Genomic DNA, 12,162 nt, shown 5'->3' on the forward strand with positions numbered 1-12,162 from the left:
TTTCGTTTACTTTTCTGTCTGTCCCTCTTGCTTTTCGTCTGTATTCCTTTCCCCTCTTTCTTTTATAAAACTAAGTCTCCATACTTATGTTGCTGCCGGTTTTGCTGTGTTTCGTAAGCTGTGTGTGTGTAATTGACAGTAGAGCAAAATGTCAGGAAGTGGGAGGTGTCAACAAACACCTTAGTCTGTTGAGCCTATTCTGGCCTTTCAGCATCATTAATACACACACACACACACATACACACACATACACACACATGCACACACTCACACAAACACCATGCATACACACAGACACAATCAGATACACACTCACTCGCGCATACACACACGAATACAAACGCACAAAAAGGTGTAACATACACATTTTATTTGTACAGATGTTTACTGTGTTGTATTTTAGCTAAATAAACTCTTAACGCAATGTGGTATCCCACACGCACCACACACACCACACACACCACACACACACTCGCACACACCACACACACATGCCACAAAGTGTCTTTCTTACGAGTGTGACCTGTCAAAAGAGAACAAAACAAACAGAGGAAATAACCCTTGTATTAAAAAGGAAGTAAAAAATATCAGAATGACTCAAAGCGAACACAAGCACACACACCGGTCACACACAAGTTTGGTTTGGAAGAGCTAATTTACTCACAGTAGACACAATATATTCATAGCATGAGTATATACAATCTGCTTCACCCAGCAAGTTAGTGAACCAAAATCTGAATGTCATCAGAATGTCATCAGTCATGGTGAGGGTCTTGGGGTGAGGGTCTTGGGGTGAGGGTCTTGAGGTGGGGACTTGGTCTCGGTTCCCGGGCTGATGTGGATCTGGAAGGAGAGCAAGACTGCAAGACTGCAGAGACCCCATTTCTCCTGTGTGTGTGTGTGTGTGGGGGTGAGAGAGAGAGAGAGAGACAGAGAGAGAGAGAGAGAGAGAGAGAGAGAACCTGTGTGTGTGCCCACATTTGTGAGATTAATAAAAGGATTAGTCTTGTTATATCTTAACATCTTTGGCTGAAATCTACGTTTCTGTACACGGTGTGGCCATCGTCTTTGTGTAGGTTATCAGGGGGATGGTTGTTAATGGGATGTTTGTCAGGGGGATGGTGTGTGGCCACAGTGTTCTTATGGAAGCGTGCCCCCCGGTATTGTGGTTTTTCAGAATATTTGGTTCGGCTTGTGTTAGCGTACATTGGGCCTGCATGGCTAACATGACTAGCATGGCTAACATGGTTTGCAGAGCTAGCATGGCTAACTCTGCTTAAGTGGCTTACAGATTTAGCATGGCTAACAGAGTTAGCATGGCTGACAGACTTAGCATGACTGATAGACTTAGCATGGCTGACAGACTTAGCATGGCTGACAGACTTAGCATGGCTGACAGACTTAGCATGGCTGACAGAGTTAGCATGGCTGACAGACTTAGCATGGCTAACAGAGTTAGCATGGCTGACAGACTTAGCATGGCTGACAGAGTTAGCATGGCTGACAGACTTAGCATGGCTGATAGACTTAGCATGGCTGACAGACTTAGCATGGCTGACAGGGTGAGAAAGACCAGTTGAATTTGAGTCTGTTTGTCTGTCCTCTCTGAAATTCTCATACACACAGTCATCCTGGAGAGACAAAGATATAAATAGAAGATTCAATTAGTTGTCTACTTGTACCACAAGAGGTCACTCTACACCATGAATAAACTGTGAACTCTTGCACTTGCATACCAACACACACACATACACACACACACACACACACATACAGTCACTAGTGCAATGTAGATGCACTAACACTAACACATACTCTCTACACATACAACTCCCTTATTCAATTGCATACACAATACCACACTCCAACACACACATATACACTAACTCATAGCACACACACACACACACACACACAAACACCTTACACACACACACACACACCTTACACACACACACAAACACCTTACACACACACCTCTCTTACCTCTTTTAAAAGAGAAGAGCCAAGGCCTATGGAGGGATGCATTACTGAAAAACAAAGGAACACTTATGTGTCTGTGTGTGTGTGCAGTTGTGTCTGCAGTTGTGTGCGTGTGTGGTTGTGAGTGTCTGTGTGAGTGTGTGTGTGTGTGTGGTTGTGTGAGTGAGTGTGTTTACCTGGTTCTCTATTTCTTCTCCACTTGCGGAACACCACGAAAAGGGCCAATCCTAAAACTGCAACCATGAGAACTACCCCGACTGTAGCATAGACTAGCACAGACCCTAGTCAGGGGGAGAGGGAGAGAAGGAGGGAAAGAAGGAGGGAGAGAGAGAGAAAGAGAGTAAGTCAGATAAACAGACAATAGGAAATATATACGAGACAGCTGAAGACACAATTGGAGCTTGATGAACCATATCAACAAAGGAATATTACAGTAAATTACCCAATGAACCAAAGAATACAAAGTCACTTCCTTTCTGGGCCCCGTTTCACTTCCTGTTCTCAGACTGACGTCTCTAAAAACACATAACAAAATGGCCGCCTGCATTTGGACCTAACCTGCGGATGGCACTGTGCTGGGGTGGGGCCCAAACCCAGGGGAGGTTCTGGAAGAGACGTCATAGGAGAAGGTGGAGACAGAGCTGGAGAACGTTGAGCTGGTGTAGGATGCTGTTGTCGTGGGCAGAGGTGTTGTAGTGGTCATAGGGGGTGTAGTTTTGGGAGCTGCGCGTGTGAGGAAAGGAGAAATGAAACCTTAAGTCATTAGTATTTACAGCTACAAACTGAGGAACTGCTCCACTGTAAAGAACAGTTTGAACTGAGGTGACTGTCTTGGTTCAACACCCATTTCCTCGGTTAAGTTGTGTCAAATAATCTTTTTCTTATCTGTGTCACTAACATCTGTGGAACACTGATGCAGTGTGATTAACAAGACATACTCTTTTGGTCATTCAATATAAACATGGCAAGTTTAGAAAGAGTGATTGTTTGGACATCGTACAAACAAACAACATTTTTTTAAACAATCCTTTTTGTTTGTTTTTCTACTAGTACTCCTACTACTACTACTACTAATAATAATAATAATGCTATCCTATGATCATAAGAATAATCATAGAATCATCTTGGTATTTTGACTGCATATGAAAGTCTCATTAAAGTATTTTATAACTCACCATCCAGAACCTGAAGCTGTATATGAATGTAAGAATCATATCCCGTTCTCTCCACTCCACACCAGTAACTCCCTGAGTCTGCCTTCTGCAGCTGAGAGAAGGTCACAGTGAGGTCTCCAGATCCTGAGTCCTTCAGAGAGATTCTACCCTCCCCTGCTGTTCCACCTGCTGTAACCGTTACTATTTTGTCTTGGTCGTCTGTGCATGGATCCCTGCAGAGGTACTTGTTGTGGCTCCAGGCGTTACTGTGGGAACATGTGAAGGAGACATTGCTGCCCTCTGACCCCTTATCTGTGATCATCTCTGCCTCCAGAAAACACACTGCTGCTGGAACAAGAAGGACAGGAATTAGGAGAGAGACAGGGTGTCTGGATGGACAGACATGTACAGACAGACAGACATGTTGGCTGGCAGACAGACAGGCCTGACCAGGCAGACAGGACTCACCAGAGAGCAGACAGACAGACAGACAGGCAGACAGGACTCACCAGAGAGCAGACAGACAGACAGACAGGCAGACAGGACTCACCAGAGAGCAGACAGCAAGACACAACCAAGTGGGTTTTCATCCTGACTAGTTAGTTACTCCAACCCACTAGTTAGTTAGTAGTTGCTATAGTTTGTCCAGCTGATGTTCTGAGTTTCTATAAGTGATCAGAACTTTTTCGCACTGGTTCCTTAATACTCTCTTCATTTATGACACGTCCCTCCCTCTCTCTCTGGTTCTCTCTCTCTCTCTTCCTCCTTTCTCTCTCTCTCTCTCTCTCTCTCTCTCTCTCTCTCTCTCTCTCTGTCTCTCTCTCTCTCTCTGTCACCCCCTCTCTCTTCCTCCAATCCTCTCTCTCTCTGTCTTTGCCCCTCCTTTTCTATCTTTGTCTCTGTTTCTGAGAATCCACACCGCGACCTCACACCACAGCACCACCAGACATCATAGCTGTGAGTCGCTCTCTACATGTGTGACCTCCACAGTGTTCTTCTCTCACTTCTGAAACTGACTCTGAGCAACAAATACACACATTTCAATTTAGTCACACACATTTATTTATTAACACCCAACCATAAATACAGACCGTGTCGATAAGAGTTGACCTTGAATAATGTTTTATTTGCTTGTCTACAACGTGACACTTTTCAAATGTGAGGTTGTTTATGTGAAGTGACCTCTGCAGCAGGTTGTTCAGCTGCAGAGTCCAGGACCTGGTCAGACCAACTGCACTTCAAACTGTTCTGAGGTGTTGTAACGTTGTGAGAGAGTCTCTGGTGTGTCTCAGTCACCCTACCCCGAGGAGGGCTGCAGGTCTTCACGTAACTGGGCCATGGAGTAGACGAGATCTTCCTCTGGAGAATCTTGGCTCTGGCCAGGAGTGGAGAATCTTGCAGGTTCTGCAGCATCTTCGGGTCGCTGGGCCATAGAATACACCAGATCTTCTGGAGTTCCGTTTGCTGAGGTCACAGTGGGAGGAGCTGGGAGGATTCTAGAATCTCTGTGTGTCACAGTGGAGTAGATGACAGGGGCGGGACCATCCGGGGAGATACCCACAGTGGAGCAGCTGGGATTGATGGCGTCTTTGGGGAAGATCACAGTAGAGTAGCTTGATTCTTTAGCGAAGCTAACGTTTTCATACAAGTCATTGAGGATGCTAGCAGAGCAGCTAGCAGAGCAGCTAGCAGAGCAGCTAGCAGGCCTCGCTGAGGGAGAGGCGACACTAGAGGCACCAGCAGGGAGAGAGTCTGTCTGTCTGTCCTCCTCTCTGATCTCATCGTACACACAGTCACCCTGGAGACAGTCACCCTGGAGACAACAATAAGAGTGTTTAGAAGGTATTTATCTGGTGTAATTGTTTTTGTTATACATCATTATGACAGCATTATTATGATTCTTCTTCTTATGATTATACATCTTATTATTACTATGATCAACATGATAACAGATCCATCCCAGCTGTGACGTGTTGTAGCAGGTCTGACCACTAGAGGGAGCTCCACCCCCAAACTTTCATCCCAGACGAACCCTGTCTAGGACCCAGAACCACCCCCTCCAATGTACCCTGGGACAGCTGATCTGACTGCTAGCTGTGTGTGTGTGTTGATGTGTAGAGCTAGGTCCTGGTGCAGGGTTGGAACCCTCTCACCTGTGCTGCAGCATGGTTGTCGAGGGCTAGGCAGTAGGAGAGCTCTGGTGACTTCCTGTTTCCTGCTCTCCACTTCCTGTAGAACACCAGCAGGGCCAGGGCCAACACAGTCATCGTGACGACCAGGCCCACACCGGCATACACCACCAACATCCCTAGAGAGAGAGAGAGAGAGAGAGAGAGAGGAGAGAGAGAGAGGAGAGATGAGAGAGAGAAGGAGAGAGAGAGAGAGAGAGAGAGAGAGAGGAGACGAGAGAGAGAGAGGAGAGAGAGAGAGAGAGAGAGAGAGAGAGAGAGAGAGAGAGAGAGAGAGAGAGAGAGAGAGAGAGAGAGAGAGAGAGAGGAGAGAGAGAGAGAGAGAGAGAGAGAGAGAGAGAGAGGAGAGAGAGAGAGAGAGAGAGAGAGAGAGAGAGAGAGAGAGAGAGAGAGAGAGAGGAGAGAGAGAGAGAGAGAGAGAGAGAGAGAGAGAGAGAGAGAGAGAGAGAGAGAGAGAGAGAGAGAGAGGAGAGAGAGAGAGAGAGAGAGAGAGAGGAGAGAGAGAGGAGGAGAGAGAGAGGAGGAGAGAGTGAGGGAGAGTTAGGGAGAGTTAGGGAGAGTTAGGGAGAGTTAGGGAGAGTTAGGGGAGAGGAGGAGAGTTAGGGAGGAGTTAGGGAGAGTTAGGGAGAGTTAGGGAGAGAGAAAGAGGAGGTAGGGAGAACAGGAAATAGCAGTGTTTCAGTGTCCATTCCTAACTGGAGTTAGACGGTTATTTGTAACGTCTTTGTATAATAAAGAATATCGTTGAACATCTTTTTACAAACGGTGGTCTGTGGAAGGTATCAAAGTTAGCAAGGCTGAGCTAGCCACTGCTCAAGCTAGCTAACCTAATCACTCTTTAACCAACTCAATGGAGAGGCAAAACACAGTATAGCAGATTGTTACCCCCTTCAGATGATGTATTTTCCAGGTCCTTAGTGGTCAGAGACGTGGTAGGGAGGTTAGGAGATGTTGCAGGGAGGTTAGAGGACGTTGTAGGAAGGTTAGATGACGTTGTAGGAAGGTTAGATGACGGTGTAGGAAGGTTAGATGACGGTGTAGGAAGGTTAGATGACGGTGTTACAGGTCTGGGCTTCACAGTGGAGGGTCTAGGTGTAGCTGTGTGATGGAGAGAAGGGTGGTAGAGGTCAAAAAGTGACTTTTGGACATATTACTTTCCTTTGTTTTTCACAATCGATGCAATACATATTTTAATAAAGATAATTTAAATGGTTATACTTTATGTTCCAATGCCAATAAAGCACTATGGACACAATCACCACATTTCAGAAACGTATCAGAGGAACAATATATAGACGTTGTCTGACTTTCTCTGTTACAGGAAGTGAGCAGGTGCTGAAATAACGACACATTCAATGTCTCAACACTGAGGTCTACATGAGTGAGGAGGTGGAGCTGAACTCACCCTTCCTCACTGTCAGATTCACCTCCTGAAGTAGGTCTGGGATTAGTACAGATCTCCTCACTCCACAGTGGTACCTCCCTGAGTCTGAGTTCTGCAGTCGAGGAGATGGTCACAGTGAAGATACCATTTCTAAGGTCATGGATCTCATATCTTCCTTTCTGTTCATAGTTCTTCCCCCCCCTTAGTCTGCACTAGAATGTCTCTGTTGGAACATCTACCCTTACAGAAGTACTTATCATTATCCGTGATGGGCAGCACTGCATTGTCCATCGTGCACCTGATCACAACCTTTCCTCCTTCCTCCCCAGATGCCTGGATCCCTGCTGACACCTCCACACACACAGCTGTCAATCACACACACACACACACACACACACACAGCTGTCATCTCAAACACTCAGTACAGAAAACCTGCATCAAGACAAGATATTGACTACACAGACAGACAGGACTCACCAGACAGGCAGACAGACAGACAGACAGACAGAGATAGACAGGCAGACAGACAGACAGGACTCACCAGACAGGCAGACAGAGATAGACAGGCAGAAAGACAGACAGGCAGGCAGACAGACAGACAGGACTCACCAGACAGCAGACAGAGATAGACAGGCAGACAGACAGACAGGACTCACCAGACAGGCAGACAGACAGACAGGACAGACAGGCAGACAGAGATAGACAGGCAGGACAGACAGACAGACAGGCAGACAGAGATAGACAGGCAGACAGACAGACAGGACTCACCAGAAAGCAGACAGCAGGACACAACCAGGTGGGTTTTCATCCTGACTAGTTAATTACTCCAACCCACTAGTCAGTAGTTGCTAGTTACTGTCATCTAAACCCTCTCAACAACAAGCAGTCTGTCCAGCTGGAGTTCTCAGTTCAGTTTCTAAGTGATTGAAACTTCCTCTTAAGCTCTGGTTTCTCAAGACCCTCTCTTCCTTTAAGACACCTCCCTCTCTCCCTCCCTCTCTCCCTCTCTTTCTCTGTCTCTGTTTCTGTCTCTGTGGTTTTACAGTAACATTGTTGAGTCCTTTGGCAAGGCACTTCACCATACTTGCCTCGGGGAGAATGTCCCTGTACTTACTGTAAGTCGCTCTGGATAAGAGCGTCTGCTAAATGTAATGTAATGTGTGTAGTGTGTGTGTTTGTATGTGGTGTAGGAGGAGTGATGTGTGTGTGTGTCTGTGGCATGATGCAGCAGGAGGGTTAACTTCCCCTTCCTGACACTGAGGACACACCCCATAATGACGGCTGCAGGGTTTTATTTACATTAACATTTACATTTAGTCATTTAGCAGACGCTCTTATCCGAGAGCGACTTACAGTAAGTACAGGGACATTCCCCCCGAGGCAAGTAGGGTGAAGTGCCTTGCCCAAGGACACAACGTCAGTTGGCAGGACAGGGAATCGAACTGGCAACCTTTGGATTACTAGCCCGATTCCCTCACCGCTCAGCCACCTGACTCATTTACATGCCTGGTGAAAAAGTGCAGCAGATATTTGATAACATGTTTCTTGATATTCTCACCAGACTGTGAGTGCCCCTCCAGTACACTGAGACATAATCTGCTGAGTCACTTTTGACTTCATCAACATGTAAGCACACAGTCTAGTGTTAGTGTTGGTGTAAGAATCACAATAGTGAAGTTAGTTTAAATCAAGCATCCACACACATACACACACACACATATGCACACACGCACATGAAAATGCAGTCACACACACGTATGCACACACTTTTACACAAACACACACAAGCACACAAGAGAACAGCCCTTCTTGCTGTCTCTAGTACCTAATGTTCTCAAAACAGAGAAGTGAACATTGTCATTTCCAGTGTGTGTGTGTGTGTATCTCATTATCAGTTTATGTGTTTGTGTGATCATTTGTGTTTTTTCATTATCAGTGTGTGTGTGTTTGTGTGTCTTGTACAGCAGTGTGTGCATCTGTACATGTGTGTGGGAGCGTGTGACTAAGTCTATACTTGTGTGTGTGTGTGTGTGTGTGTGTAAAAGAACATTGTGTTTACTGATGTTTACTCCATAAATATAATAAGACACACACGTCTCGCTGGGTGATGGAAATTATTTGTCCGGGCAGCACCTGTGATTAGCATAATAACCATCTCCTATAGAACCTCACATCTCCCTACCTCCCGTCATCCCTCCTACTCTCTCTCTTCCTCTCTTTCATTTTTCTCCTCTTGCTCTCATTCTCTCTCCATCATTCTTCTTCTCTCCTCTCTCTTTCTATCTTTGTCTCTTTCTCTCTCCATCTCTATTCTATTGGATTTCCCGTTGTAATAAAATGATCTTATTCCCTCTCTCTTCTGCTATCTCTATTTCACTCATTCTCCCCTCCATCCCTCCATCCCTCCCTCCTGCGCCTGGTGAGTTAGTTTGTGGGTGATGTGTCGAGGCGTAGGCTGATATTAGAGTCAGGGGAGGTATTAGATGGGGGTCTGACATATACAGTACACACACACACACACCCACACATCCATAAACAAATACACACACATCCATAAACACACACACACACACACACACATCCATAAACAAATACACACACATCCATAAACACACACACACACATCCACACATCCATAAACACACACATCCATAAACACACACACACACATCCATAAACACATCCACACATCCATAAACACACACACATCCATAAACACACACACATCCATAAACACATCCACACATCCATAAACACACACACACACACACATCCATAAACACACACACATCCATAAACACACACACAAACATATCCATAAACACACACACAAACACATCCATAAACACACACACACATCCATAAACACACACACACACATCCATAAACACACACACACATCCATAAACACACACACACACATAAACACACACACATCCACACCTCCATAAACACACACACACACATCCATAAACACACACACACATCCATAAACACACACACACACATCCATAAACAAGTTAGGTTTCCAAACCTAGCTTCATCCAAACCTATATACCCTCATCCAAACCTACCCTCATTCAAACCTCCATTCATTCCTCCATTCATACAGGTAGCCTATCGTTTCCTTCATATATAAAAAAAAAAAAAAAAACAGCACTCACACACACTTTCATTGAGACAAGTGAAGTGTCTCCCCCCTGCTGGTCATTTTGATAAGTACAAACACATGCAGACAGGAGAGAGAGAGAGAGGATGAGTGAGAGAGAGAGAGGATGAGAGAGTGAGAGAGAGGATGAGTGAGTGAGAGAGAGGATGAGTGAGTGAGAGAGAGAGAGAGAGAGAGAGAGGGGGAGAGAGAGAGAGAAGTGATTGTATTGTGAGTGGCTGTAAGCGATAAGGAGACAGAAAGCTGCAGAGAAAGACAAAAAAAAGTAAGAGAATCTTAATCTTCTAATGGTCCATAGATAGGAACCACTGGCCAATCAGAAAACAGCACACTGACTAGTACCCTCGCTCAAGACCTTCAGGGTCCCCAGCTGAGTGTGTGTGTGTCTGTGGTGTGTGTGTGGTGTGTGTGCGCGCATTTGTGAGGTGAGTGGTGTATGTGTGGTACCTGTGCGCATGTTTGTAAGGTGTGTATGTGTGTGTGTGTGTGTGTCCTGCTGCCGTCTCTAAGCCTGTGGACAGATGAGTGAGACAGCTCAGGTTCAGAGGCCGCAGGGAGATTGAATTGCATTTTTCATAAAGACCTGCAGCAATGAGAGAAGTGGAATGTGTGTGTGTGTGGTTGTGTGTGTTTGTGGTATTGTGTGATATTGTGTGTGTGTGGGTGTGTGTTTGTGATATTATGCTCTCTCTCTGTCTCTCTTTCTGTCTCTCTCTCTTTCTCTCTCTCTCTCCCCTCCCTCTCTCTCTCTCCCTCTCTCTTTCTCTCTCTCTCTCCCTCTCTCTCTCTCTCTCTCACTCTCTCTTGCTCTCTCTCTACCTCATCTGACGGTCACAAGTTAACTTAGATCATCGCTCTCTCTTCTCTTTCGCTTTGTTAGTATTCAAAGCTTCGCGCATCTATCTCCAGAGATCGCGGAGATGAGCCAAGCGTCCCTGTGACGTCAGCTGAGAACCGGGAGGGGGAGAAAAACAGCACTTCTTTCCTTGTTGAGCACGGGCGCAGTCAGAGCTTCGGTCACTGCTCTTTTCGACACCTGATACCGCCCGGCGCATGCCACCGTGTCTCGCTTTCTGCGGTCACGACAAAACAACACGGGTTCAAACGAAAACAAGGCTTTGGGGGCTGGGACCCGGACACTCTGCTCTCTCAATTCCACCTGAGAGGACAATGGAAATAATGCAGTAATTATTATTTTTGTTTGTTTTGTCCTATTTTTGCATTTCTCTCCGTCTCAGCTGGGATGAAGCGTGCTGTCCCGCGGATTGTACCTGCGCCCGTGCGGGCCGGTAGGAGATGAGCGGCGGCGAGGGGATACCGGGGGACGAGAGAGGAGCTCTACACGCTCACGGTAAAGCGCTTTCCAGTACGTCCCGGGGGGAACGGTAGGCTCCGGTCAGAGATCCTCTCTCTGTGTCTGTATTTCTCTCATAATGCTTTTGTCGACTTTACGTGCTTTTTTAAGACCCAAAAGTGTTATTTTTTAACTCTTTGCCCTGGTCTGGATTCATTGCATTGATACGCACGCGCCTCTGTACAAGATTCAACTTTACGCATCGCGTTTATTTGACCAGTTTGTATATTTAAAATATTAACGTTCATTGGTGAACATGCCTAATGAAAGTAAGAACAGAAAACGATGTGTTTGCGTCATCACATCTTACATCGAATGCGTAAAATGCACTTGCAACTAGAAACCTCGGCTTTCAAGCCTTCAACGGTTGTGCTCGTGCCAGTCGTAAAACCTTCTGTTCTTCCTCTGTAGCTACTTTCGGCTGCTATCCTGCTTTCAGACATTATGTAAGTTTGTGTCCGTGTTTGTGTCCATATGCGTGTGTCAGTGTGTGTAGATGTGTGTGTGTGTGTGTGTCCGGGTGTGTGTGTCCGTGTGTATGTGCTGGGTTCCTAGTCAGATACTCTCGCGCCCTGAGAACCCTGCTTCACAGAAACTAATTGAACAACCGGCGTTCATTCCCGCGCACTCAAACTACTGTATATAAAATATAATAATGAAAAAGGATTAAATAATATAATTAGGCCTACGCCTACACAATTTGAGAGAGTATGAGGTATTTATTGGGCTAGTAATCAGAAGGTTGCTGGTTCGATTCCCGGTCGTGCATAATTACGTTGTGTCCTTGGGCAAGGCACTTCACCCTACTTGCCTCGGGGGGAATGTCCCTGTACTTACTGTAAGCTAAATGTAAATGTTATCAAGTATATGCTAAAACCACTTTTGTGTGTAATTAACCGTGACAATGGCACGCGGAAACTCCCGCGGGT

At 45.9% G+C, this 12,162-nt stretch overlaps 1 protein-coding gene and 1 pseudogene across 2 annotated transcripts; both read right to left on the reverse strand.

Annotated features, from left to right (window-relative positions):
- Window positions 1–371: 371 nt before the first annotated feature.
- Window positions 372–3,767, reverse strand: LOC136965466 (CMRF35-like molecule 6). 2 transcript variants are annotated; one of them, XM_067259630.1, is made up of 6 exons: window positions 3,688–3,767; window positions 3,159–3,482; window positions 2,542–2,706; window positions 2,160–2,264; window positions 1,987–2,030; window positions 372–843 (listed from the first exon to the last, which is right to left on the reverse strand). In XM_067259630.1, exons 1-6 carry the CDS (start codon window positions 3,725–3,727, stop codon window positions 760–762), a joined length of 762 nt encoding a protein of 253 aa, XP_067115731.1. In that variant the 5' UTR covers window positions 3,728–3,767; the 3' UTR covers window positions 372–759. The 2 variants fall into 2 exon arrangements, with proteins under 2 accessions (XP_067115731.1, XP_067115730.1); XM_067259629.1 differs by having other exon boundaries at window positions 772–1,631.
- A 428-nt stretch (window positions 3,768–4,195) lies between these two features.
- LOC136965459 (CMRF35-like molecule 3) lies at window positions 4,196–7,605 on the reverse strand (annotated as a pseudogene).
- Between the last annotated feature and the right edge of the window lie 4,557 nt (window positions 7,606–12,162).

This window comes from Osmerus mordax, chromosome 21, assembly GCF_038355195.1.
Source record: "Osmerus mordax isolate fOsmMor3 chromosome 21, fOsmMor3.pri, whole genome shotgun sequence".
Classification (NCBI taxonomy): Eukaryota; Metazoa; Chordata; class Actinopteri; order Osmeriformes; family Osmeridae; genus Osmerus; species Osmerus mordax.

Bases quoted from the DNA above. Each gene is read 5' to 3' on its own strand.
- LOC136965466 (XM_067259629.1), bottom strand. From the start codon at position 3,727: ATGAAAACCCACTTGGTTGTGTCTTGCTGTCTGCTCTCTG. The intron at 2,265-2,541 runs GTTAGGTCCAAA...CCCCCTGACTAG, and splicing joins CAGCACAGTGCCATCCGCAG to GGTCTGTGCTAGTCTATGCT. The intron at 1,632-1,986 runs GTAAGAGAGGTG...TTGTCTCTCCAG, and splicing joins GCTCTTCTCTTTTAAAAGAG to GATGACTGTGTGTATGAGAA.